This window comes from Bombus impatiens, unplaced genomic scaffold (assembly GCF_000188095.3).
Source record: "Bombus impatiens unplaced genomic scaffold, BIMP_2.2 scf_0581, whole genome shotgun sequence".
Classification (NCBI taxonomy): domain Eukaryota; kingdom Metazoa; phylum Arthropoda; class Insecta; order Hymenoptera; family Apidae; genus Bombus; species Bombus impatiens.
In genome coordinates this window covers 171,489-183,527 of record NT_177000.1, presented here as the reverse complement: position 1 = coordinate 183,527, position 12,039 = coordinate 171,489, and the positions used below count along the sequence as shown (strand labels likewise).

Genomic DNA, 12,039 nt, shown 5'->3' with positions numbered 1-12,039 from the left:
TTGTTACGATAGATCTTAGATGAATTTACTAACGCAATTGCAGCGAAAAAGTTCCGATTTAAGAGCATATACCAATATCGGATCCGTATAAACGTTATTATCAGGGTACCAAAGTTAGTATCAAAGTTAGTAAAGATACAAATGCCTGGCGGTCGAAGCTCTGAACTCACAATTGAGTCCGCGACGAGAATTTGGCTCTGTCGATACCCGTTAGAGAACGAATAATGTCGAAACTATGCAACTCCATGCTGGAAAACGGACTCGCCATAATGTTTAATTCACGCAAAACATTTGTTGTTTTGACGCACTATTGCGAATATCGCGAAAACGGCGAATATTTATAACGTTGTATCCTTCCATTTTCTCCGAAGCTATTTTCTCATACGACTCGCTTTCGTTCGCTGAAAAGTAATCATTTAATCCCCGCGAACAGGATACTCGTTTTACCATGCGAATAGACAGTTCGTTCAAAGTAACATAAAACCAGCTACTTAACACGAATTTGGGTTGCAGACGCGTTAAATGAAAGGTCGCTCTAAATGTACTCTACACATGAAAGTAGCATGCTCGAATTTACTTCACGAGGTTTACCATAAACCGTGACAAACTATCGCTTGTTAGAAAAATTAATTTGTCGCATACTTGGAGCGATTATTGGACGATGGAAACGCGCGATGGGACGCGGTGCGGCATAGCGAGAGGAAATTTCGCGTTCCACTTTTCTGCTCTCTGTTCGAATGCCATCGTATTTTCACGGAGAATTCTCCGCATCGTTCGCGTTAACAGACGGCCGTTGTTCGTAAAAATAGCGAACTGGATTCAATTACTTGGCCTGTCGTCGCATTCTCCATGCCGAAGCGCTTTGGAATTTCAAATTCGATCGAGACCTCGGTCGGTTCGATAGCGGAACGCCAACGTGTCTTTTTTTCTTCGTTCTAGCATTTTCTACTTTAAATTAAAAATATGCTGCATATTTGCAAAACTATTCATTTAGCCTAATCATTATTACAAGTTTTAGCGACTATCTATTTATTTTGAAGAACGTAAAATATCTTTTTCGGTTTATTGACATCGAAGTACGAATGTACAATATTAACTTCCGAATGTGGTTTCGCGTCGAATATGATAATTTCACGTTTCCAAAAATACAGCCAAAGAAACGAAGAAGAAGAGGGAGAGAGAAAGAGAAACTTTGATTTAATTGAATCTCGAACATAAAGAGCCTTCTCTCTGGATGCTCTTTCGCTTTCTGGGTGGTCTTACTCATTGGCTTCGATGAACTTGTGCGTCACAAATGTTCGTAGAAAAATAGAATGTACTTCTCGAATCGATCGTATCGTAGTTCTATAGTTCATCTATAGTTCAAGGCTAGATCAGCTTATTCAAATAAGGTATCACTTTACATCGAGAAACGAAATCTAGAATGAAACGAAATGTAGAATGCTACACTAGCTTTCTTTATCCGGTTTTTAAAGCGTGTACAGTGTACAGTGTACGCCAGAAGTTACTTATCTTCGTCCCTTGAACATATTCTGCCCTGAATGATATCAAGAAGCGCAAACACAAGTTTCGCCATTCATGTTTCTCGATTAGTCAACGCAGCTGCTGGCCCATTGTGCTCGCGCAGATGCGCTTCGTCGTAGCCATTCACGATGAATCGTTTGCTTTAGAAAATCGGCCAAAACAGAGATCGACACGATCCCCTCTCGATCGTCCGCCGCCTCTCCAATTATTAGAACCGTGTAATTGAAACTACAAGCCGAAGCCAGGTCCAAAATTCGCGATGCGTGCAACTGTTCCAAGCACGTACGAAAGCTGATCGAGCTTCGTGAAACGATTAGACTTTGCCAAATTGCATTTAGCCAGTACACTCGGTCTATCGCTCTACCGTTAATTACTCGATGTTGTTTTCGCATTAAAGTCGTTGGGGAATTTGAAATTTAATAAAGTCGTAACTTTAAGCTTGGACCAATAGAGGAAATAACGCTTTCAAATGTTGAGAAAAGTGATTGTACAATTACAATATCTCTTAGTTGCGAATCGATATTCCTGAGAACCTGCAAATATCCGTGCTGCGACTCTATAGAGTTATTGAATATAGACGAACGTTCACGACGAAGCGTAGCTTGATGAATAAGCGATGACGATGAGCGTAAAGTGCGGACAGGAAATTCTTACGGTGAAAGTTTCGCGATTACGTCGCTTTTTCCAAGGAATAAAGAAGATTGGCTGCTGCGAACCCAGCGTGCCATTTCGATCGTAAATATCGAAAGCGTCATTGTACGTGGCATTGCTCGTAGCTATCGTTACGAAGAAAGCGGTGCTATTGTATATTAACTATTGTACTCTGCTCGACTATTTATTTCCTTTGACGACGAATATCGTGTATAGGTTGCCTTAAAACGATCGAAAACCATTTATCCTACCTATCGTTCGTCTAAACAAGATTATTCGAGAAAAATCTTTTCAAAACGTTTTAAAACTGCGATTTTAGTTATATATATATATATATATATATATAATACGTTTATATTTACGCGAGTTTGCCAATATTTCCTCACTTTCGTATTCGTTATATAGCGCTGGTTTAATTTTCAATAAAGTGGCTTTCGACTCGTGCCGCATCGAAATTCACAAATACGAGTGCATATCTCTATACTTGTTGGATAAAATGAAATTTACCATGTAGTTTTGCCCGAAATATCCAGAAAAAGAGGTCGACGTTTTATCAGGAGCAATATTTTATTCGCAGCTTCCGGCTCTGGATCGGTGATAGGAAGGGATCCACTTCCGCCGAGAGCTGTCAGCACTTCGCAACTAGCACAAAGAACGCAAACGCAACCACCGGCGACCGTCTCTACTCTTCCACTGCCGAGGAGTAACGCCACGCACAGACAACCCTTGCCGCTTCATCAATCCACTCCTCAATCGATCAGACAATCGGAAAACGATATGACTAACTCGCAATTATTGCGTGCCGCCAGCAGCGGCGACATTGGAACCGGATCTGCCATGTGAGTACGATGTTTCGATATTCCGATATATTTGTCGAAACGTTCGAATCGAAAGACCGGATAGGAGAAAAGCGAAAAGGAAAATTACACGGGGATTCGAAGACATAAACGTGCTAGAAAAATAACAGATAAATTTGATGTTAATACGATATGACGTAAATTTAGCAATAACGTAGATTACTGTTCAAAGATGAAATAGAAAGATGAGAAACGCTCTTACGTCGTCTTGGCGTTGTAGAGGAATTTTTTTCGCGGAAAACATTCCGCGAACGCGAAGATTGTGGCGTGAATACTACTCGCGATCAACGAGGTCGAGATTCTTGACGAAAAGCACAAAGTCGGTATGGGAATTTCCTCGGTGACACATTTTTCTCGGCTGTTTCACGCCGCGCCGTAAGAAGTATGCGCGTGCAACTAGCGTATGCTTTGGAACGATGCGCGCAGCCAATTCTCCTCTGGTTACGTTCGTTCTTAAAACTATCCCGACCGATTCGTCCGGCAAACATTTTTCGATGGCTCGAGAATCGACGCGTGAACCAATTTTTTATTTACCGTAATGTTTACAAGTAAAAGCAGCGTGTAATTTAATCGAGAATACGATTCGCTTCTGTCGCATTCCTGATATTTCGTCTACGTTATTATCTTCGTTGTATCATGTCCTCGTATATTCGGTTATTAATCATTACGCAGTTACGATACCATATACAATGTATACGACGTTAACGTGAATCGTACGCGAAGTACGAGTAGATTAATTGGAAATAAGGAAAGAGGAACTTTAATGATCAGAGAAATGTAGCGGTAATGAGAGATTACGAATAAGACAAAACGATGACTTAATATTCAATTTTCAATTTCAAAATTGCAGGTTGAATAACAACGACGGAAAGGACATAAGATTAACATCTCCCAGCGGCCACGCTACTCAACGTTTGATGAGTCCGGCTTTGAGGGTCGTTTCCTTGAACGACCATAGAGTTTCCAGCCCTAGCGACAGCGATATACGAGTTCATAGTCCAAGTAAGAATATGCGTTTGTACGTTAAGCATTCGCCATTCTATTCGTTCGATTTTGAGATTTCTTTCATTCGCTCGACTTTTCCGATTCTCCGATTACTCGATATCTTGTAATTTTCCATGTACCTCCGACTAAATTCTTCGACCTTCGAGTACTAATACTATCGAGTACTACTCTTTAAACTATCGTATACGTTTCTACCACTGTCTCGGCACATTTCTCCAACTCGTTTAAACACGAGTACTCGTTGAATCTGTTCTAAATCGTCTCGAACACTTGTCACGCCCAGCGAAACTTTAGCCAACTTTGTTCGCGCTTTTCGATAAATTTGCCCCATCCCATTCGTTCCGCTTCACGAATATCGTTCCACGTTAAATTCAATTCATTCGAGTCCTGTTGAAAGGACGCAATCGTCGTTCGATTCCAAACGGGGAACAAACCGATCTGGAACTTCGAAAGAAGCAGTAGGCGCACGATCGAGTCGCGGTTTCGAAGAATTCATATCGGAAAGCGAGCAAGAAGCTTGCAAGCTCTCCGAAAAGAACGCGGTTTTGGCGATGGAGGTTTACCGTGCTGTTAAGATTAATTGTTCGAAGGTGCGCTCGGGCGGCCGGCTAGACACTAACTTTCTTCCATGCTTACCAGCTGCGAGATATTCGTCCGGAGAATTAAGGAGACTGCCGTTATAAGCGACCCGCGAGGAACAGGCTTAACCTTTCGCCCCACTTCTCTATATCTTCTTTTATCCGCAGATATGGCGGGGAAAGAATTTTATTTGATCTTCTACGTGGAAGATCCAGAAAGCATAAAGACGGAATTAAAAACGACAAATGTACGATACAAATTATTCGTCATGCTCTTTTGCGAAAGCGAAGATAATCACCGCGCTAGATAGAAATTTGCGGAAAATGATTTTCATGTGTGCGCGTGTGGAGCACGTCGGATACGTTGTAATACCTAGCGTAATATCGTGGTTAACATCCAGGCAAATACATTATCGAACAAACATTAGCGAGAATAGCCGATGCTCGAGTCCGAACAGTGGTTAAGCGATATCGAGTCAATATTTAGCTCGTACCAAATTCTTGCCTGGGTCGGTATCGCGAATATTAGCCGCCGCTTTGTGCGTTTTTATCTGGCCAGCTCGGGAAGCATATGAAACGATGCTTTTTCTCGTACGATTAAAGGAAAAGCCAGTCTCTCTTATCGTCGATATTCCCACGAGCACTTGTTCGACCGTATGTATATTTTCCTTGTTGGAAAATTACTAGCGACGATATAGAAGACTTCTAGATTTAAATCCAAGAGGAGTAAAAATAAGCTCGCAAACTCCTTTCATTTGCTCACAGTCGAGAGGAAAATGGTGAGTCCGATCGGCCGAGAGGTGGACCGCGGCGGGGGCACGGCTGGTAGGCAGAATCAACGCGTATGGGAGTGCAACGAGTTGCTGCACAAAAGGGTGAGTGAAAGACAGTTTGGCGCAAGCGAAACCTTCGAGTTGATTGGCATGGCGAAGCATGGAAAGAGAAAGGAATCTAACGTAACGACACGGCTTCGACTGATTAGCCGCTTTTTTCACACTCTCCTCCTTCCCCTCCTTTTCTGTTTACCGCTCTCCTCTTCCCACTGCGTAATTGCAACTCCGTTTCTTTATATTTCACGCGTACGTACACGCCATTAGTGTCACGCGACAAGCAAGCAAGCACGTATACGGTTTGTTCGAGCTCTGTCCCGCGAGCGTGCAGTAGTCCGCATTATCGTCCTAGCATGCAAATTCCACTAGTTGGATTAATTAAAACGTTGCCTAGGGCGAGCCGACGATTTCGCAGCGCCTACGCCACGCCGATACAATTAATCGCGAACGCGTTTCGGTTCTCAGGGTTATCGCACCTGGCGGCAACGCTCGAGATGATCGGCGCTCAACCAGTTGCAAGTGCAATTCGTTCTTGCTTAGAAACTCGACGATTTCAATTCGTTTAACGTTTATCGTCCTAATAACCTCCGGTAGATTCTGGCGCGCTAATCGTAGATCGTTTAGGAACCACCACCTACACAGGTTGCCCGCTAAGGCGTAAAATATGAAAACGTAGAGCCGCGGTTTACAACGAAACGCTTGTTATCAAGCGTCACGATACGCTGGTCGTGTTAAAGTTTCGCTTTACGCGTGGCCGTGGCCTGTCGCGTTATCGCCTTTGGTTGGTCGACTAGGTCGTTAAGAGACACGTGAATCGATGATCCTTGGAGCACTACACTCTGTAGCTGATACTTACTCGATTCGGTAGGCACGCTATCTCTCCAAGATCATGAACAATTAGTTAATTAGATTCCTTCGATTACAGGTAGGACGATGATATCTTAATTGTTTCTGCGTTTCCAATTTAAAGATTTGGTAAATAGATTTAGCAGCGCTGTTTTGTCTTTGATCCCATAGTCGGTAGCTCAGGAAAATTGATTGGACACTCTGTTACATTTCCTATACTTTTCTGACGTTTACACGTTACCATACATTCGCTTCGACGATTAGCGATACGCAAGTACCGGAAAACCACTCTTTGCAATTAGAGCAATTAGAAACTTACAAAGGTCTGGTAAAACGTACTACCACCTAGACTCGTGGTAAACTCGCATATCCAAATCGGTTTCGAAAAAACCGATTCGAAGCTAATGTTTCCGATCGAGGGTCATAGTGACTCCATATCGGAAAAGTTAGCGACGATACTGGTACTACGAGAAGAGATACCTCCCATGAAAGACAGCGGATCAAAGTTTTCTTTCGATATCTCGTGTCAGGAAAAACGTCTGATCGAGCAGATCCGGGGAATGGAGAGCGCAAGTTCGACGTGTGGAAAGTGTTCGGAACGGAACAGTCCAGAGGGAGCGATATCCATTATGGAAAAGGACAACCGGCGCGCCCGAAGGAACCGCTGAAAGCCATTGAAACTCGCGAATGTACGCGTACGCTTCCCTTTGGGCTAGAAATCCAACTCTACTGGTTCTACACGGTGTAAACGGGCCGGTATCCAACCACCACAAAGAAAGAACGATCGAACCGCGTCCGTTTGATGCAGAGTTTACAAGCATTTTCATTAGCGTAGCCTGCTTGTCCCAGAAATTCATTAGCATACGCGAGCGGCAGCAGCAGCAACGCGGAATTGTTTTATCGCGTACGTGTCGTTGGCATTCCTGCTGACTACGCGGCGTTCGCTCCTAGAAATTTCGTCGGCTGCAATTAATGCCTTAATACTATCGCCAATTTCCCATCGCAGACTCCGCGGTAAAATATCACGTATCTTTTCTACGCTAGAACCGTTATAGACTTCGTCAAACTTTCCCAACTGTATGTTTCCTCGATCGATTGCCTTCGCGAGAGATTACTTTAATCGGCGCAATTCGAACGACATCTCCGTCGTACGATCGAAAGATAATTTCATCGATTACAGTTCCCGGGTCTATCACAAGGTTTCTGCTAATCCGTAGCTACCATAGATCTTTGTACCTCATACCAGAAGTTGCTTCTTTGAAATCCTGCTATAATAATAACGATTATGATAACGTTGCAAAACATAAGGTAACGCAGACCCGTTTCAAGAAAACACACCTTCGAGATCATACGAATTCCTCCTGCAAGAAGCAACCGTTCGCGTTCGGTCGATCTACGAAATGATCTTTTATCCTCGATTCCTCTTCCATTCTATCGGAAATTTGCCGTTTTGCGATTCTGCGATCTTCCGTTTAGCACATACGTATTACGCAAGTCGTTGTCGTTTTGTCGAGTTTTCTTTACTGACCGACGTTAGTATTCGGAACAATCGGCGTTGCCTGACCTTTTGTCGCAAATATCTTGCGTAACAAAGATATGCTTCAACTTGTTATTGTCTGGCTTTGCTTCGCAGTCTTTAACTCTTCACAAATACCAAACGCATCAATTTTGAAACTTCGAAGCGAAATATGGCAGGGGTGAATTTGAAATCCTATCGAAATTAATTGCATTTGTCGTCCCGTGAAATTTATGCGAAGAATCGGGCACTTCGTAGATAGAGAATTAGAAACTTCGGACGTCTATCTAGTCTTCTCGTCTTTCTTTCCAATCGAGAAGAAATAATACCGTATCTGTAACTTACTCCGCGTGAAAACGTGTATTTCTTACTTTTATACGTTACACGAGACTTTCAACGTGAAGCTGTATCGCGTGTGTCGAAGGAATTCTAGAATATTCTGTCGCGTTTGAAAATACGAATCGAAGTGTACAGAAAATCGAGTGCCCGCTCCTTCGAATTGTCTCTTTATTTGGAGGCTGCAGGACACAGACTAGCGACAAAGTAGCGACGCGAGTGTCGTTCTCTCGCTGTCGTTACTTCCATGCAAAGGAACAGAGTGATTGAAACGGTGGTACACTAGTCTCCGGCGAAGAGAAAAGGATGAAAAATATTCAAGGAGAAGAAGAAGGAGAAGGAAAAGGAGAAAGAGAAGAAGAAGAAGGAGAAGGAAAAGGAGAAAGAGAAGAAGAAGAAGAAGAAGAAGAAGACGGCGACGACGACGATGAAGAGGAGGAGGAACGGTGAGAGCAGACCAAAAGGGATGAGTGGGAAAGAGGATTAAGAAAACCGAGGGCCAGGGTCGATCCTGCATACGGTCAGCGGTGGTCAGCAAGGGCACCGTGCCAGGGGACTGCGGACGGACTTTAAGCTGCCTCCACAATCGAGGCAACTCGAATAGAGCGTTGGGACAAGCGTTATATCGTTGGTTACATATATCGCGGAGTTTTCTTGTTTCGATCCTCCTCTTGAGCGATACGATGGAGAGGACTCTCGAGGAGGTTCGAGCTTAATTAAGTCCGCTAATTTGAAGATTCCAGCCTTTCTTTGTTTTCGATTCGCTATTAACGCGATTTCGAGAATATTTGCCATGAATCTGGAATAGCGAGCGTATTGATGTTTGCTTTACTTTTGAAAGTCCGTTCAGTGCTATTTCGTTAAAAGGCTATGTAAATTCTAGCAACTTTATACAGAGGATACGAGAAATATACAGGAAGAGAATACAAACGTATAAACAATTTCGATAAACGCGATTATCAACGTTGTATTTAAACAGTTTTTATCCATAAGGATAAAAGGAAGCGGAGTTCGCGTTTCTTAAAATGGAAGTTTCCGCGAGTTTCCCGGCAAAAGTAGCCGTTACGTCGAAATAAGATCGTTCCGAAAGCGAGGACACTGGAAAACGGCGATATCAGCCAAAGAAGATTCTCTGAACCGTTAAAAGCTCGCACAACTCTGGAAACTTAAAAGTCTCGGGTCTCTAGAAGGTCTTAATCTCGATGGCTCCGAAGGTTTGAAAGTCGAGGAATTTTCGAGTTTCTTAGGGCAAATCGAAAATCTCGGTTGCCTTTGGAACGGTTTGCAGTACACCGCGTGTGTGTAATCGCGGAAAGAAGTTTTAAAGGTTCTTTGCGCATCCGGGCACTTGGAGATAGTTGGGAAAAATACGAATACTCTGCGCGAGCAACAATGGTGGCTGAAATAATTGGAGTAGGTATCGGTATATATACGTTAAGTTTGATAGGACGTACAGTCTTTTAAGAAATTTTGCGAACGCGAATTTGAGCATCCACTATCTTCAAATTTCTAAATACAGATACCACCAGAACGGATACGCCAGTAGTTTATTTTGTCCGTGTATCTAGGCTTGGTTGGCGAAACTTTAACGACCTTGGAACACACCTCTATCGTTAGAATAGCTATCCGCACCTTTAAATCGAACAAACGAATTCAGAGAATATCTTGCAACAAGATTTCTACCAGCTCCACCGAATTACTTGTAACCATACTCTGGTGCTTCTGGTATTGTATTTCGGTAGAACTATTTTAAGAGGTTCGATAACACGATCTTGCAATTATTTCGACAAACACAAAGTTCGATCATTTATCTCTCATTATCCAGCAACGAGATAAACGAAACGATTCGAAAACAGCAACAACAAAGAGGAAAAAATTGCGCAGAAACGGTTGGCAGGATCGCGCAAAGAGCCGGCATTTAAGCGGAACATTATAATCAGATCTCGGTTATAAAGGCTGCCTTAACCGAGGGACATGGGCTCGCGTGGTCGAGGCGAAGCCAGCCAGATCTCAGGCAAAACATACAAAACGATAGCTCGACAAGCCGAGCAAGGAACCACGGTGCATGCCGGGTACTGTAGGAGTCGGTGAACAGGCGAGTCGATCAGACCGGGCATGACGCCAGTCTTCCAAAGTCTTCCTTCTACCTTCGCCACGCTCTCGCTACTCTCCATTGTGCTGGTTTCGTGTGTTCGCGATGTACGCCCATCGATACGAAACTTCTCCGACAACGTAGTTACTTTCCGCGCTCCTAAGCTTCGTTCCACCACGGTTTCCATAGGAAAGAGACGCGATTTTCCCATGGAACCTGCGACCAGGACCTCTTGAAACAGGGACGAGAATCGTTCGTAGAATCGGCGAAACGCGGTCTTCCACTGGTTCTACGCAGATCGATTTAAACGGAGATGAGACAGGTCGAAGGTTGAGGATCTACGTCTGCCGACGCAGTTTGCGTAAGTGATGTAAGCTTTGTCGTGGTGTGATTCGCATTAGATGATTTGGAACAGGGTCGCAGCGCTTTCGACGACCCGAGATTTTGACTTTCCGCCACATTTTCTTTGCAATTTGATCGAATAGATCAATGTCGAACGTTTTTAAGCGATTTGTTATAGTCTTCTGTAGGAATATCGTTGTTCTTGCGATTTCGCGCACAAGGGACGTCGCTTTCGTGCAAAGATAGAGGTTGGATATCGTCGTATTTAAGCCTGTGATCGATACCGATACTGTAAGAAGCGCCAACGATCGATAGACCGTTACTCGTTAATTATGGAAACTGTAATAACGTAATTGGTTATTTGTCGTTTGTATCTGTAGTTCGTAAATATTGATGCGACAATTTTACGTATACAGCCATCGCGTTTTAGTTGGTAGACATCGATAGATTCGTAGAATAAATTCGTAGATTTTAGTAAGACGCGTGGATTTTTGAAGCTTAGGTTCTCCGATGTCGTTCTTCGTTTCAATATCAACCGAGTACCGTTTAGTTTATGATTTACGATATCAAACAATTTTTGTATAATTTTATTTCTTGCACGCAGCATTCGATCGACGGAACGGCCTTGTTCAACGTCTGATATTTTATACGTTTTTTTTTATTCTTTTTCATTCTTTCCATGCCAATCATACCAAAACGCTTCTTAATCACGCATCGTAAACGTAAAGGCCAAACGATTCTTTCGACTTGGCGTTTATACGTTTCGATTTTACACGGTGAAATAATTCGGTGTCAAATTCAACGGAAAAACATCGTGCCACGCGCAAATACGCGCGAACACGATGGTATTCGGTAAAACTTTGTTCAAACGCACTAATAACGATGTTTGTTTCGAATAATCCGTTATAACACGCGTACACATCTTTCGCCTTCGATTTTCACCTGAAAATCCTACTTTCGATCATCTCGCCAATTTACAGAGGTGTGTAAATTATTATTAGGCTTGATTTACCGTTTCTGCAATTTTGTTCATTTCCAGCACAAGTATGTTATTTACTACTTCGCGATCCGCGTGTTCACGACGCGAAAAACGCACGAGTATCGTTTATCAAATTCATATATCGATCAATTATTTTCAACGTAGAGATTTCCTATTTCGTTGTAAAGCTAAACGATGTTCTTCGTACTCGAACGTTTTCTCGTTATAGGTTATTTCCGTACTGGTCGGTTGAAATCGTAAGAGAAGCGGCATTAAACGAAATAAGCTTTCCAGTAAAAACTCGCTAAGCCTAATAACCTGCTCGCCTCTGTACAAGCAAACTTTCGAGTTTCCATCACCTTGTCACAACATACGCGACAAGTTAGTCGACATAGATTTCCATCGGATCACCGTAAACTGCAGATTGCACGTAGAGCGTAGCGTTTTCAGAGCTCGATCGATCTTCTTGGTCGAGACGGGCCG

General features: G+C 43.1%; 1 protein-coding gene across 16 annotated transcripts in view; it reads left to right on the top strand.

Moving 5' to 3' along the window:
* Positions 1 to 12,039, top strand: part of LOC100742314 — a 189,628-nt gene that overhangs the window by 163,630 nt on the left and 13,959 nt on the right. For all 16 annotated transcript variants that reach the window (XR_004462186.1, XM_033322226.1, XM_033322220.1 and 13 more), the window contains 3 exons: positions 2,753 to 3,014; positions 3,883 to 4,034; positions 5,381 to 5,490. Coding sequence is in view for 15 of the 16 variants with exons in the window: in XM_033322226.1 (XP_033178117.1) it covers positions 2,753 to 3,014; positions 3,883 to 4,034; positions 5,381 to 5,490 (524 nt within the window). In the remaining variant the exon portion in view is untranslated. The remainder of the gene's footprint in view (positions 1 to 2,752; positions 3,015 to 3,882; positions 4,035 to 5,380; positions 5,491 to 12,039) is intronic.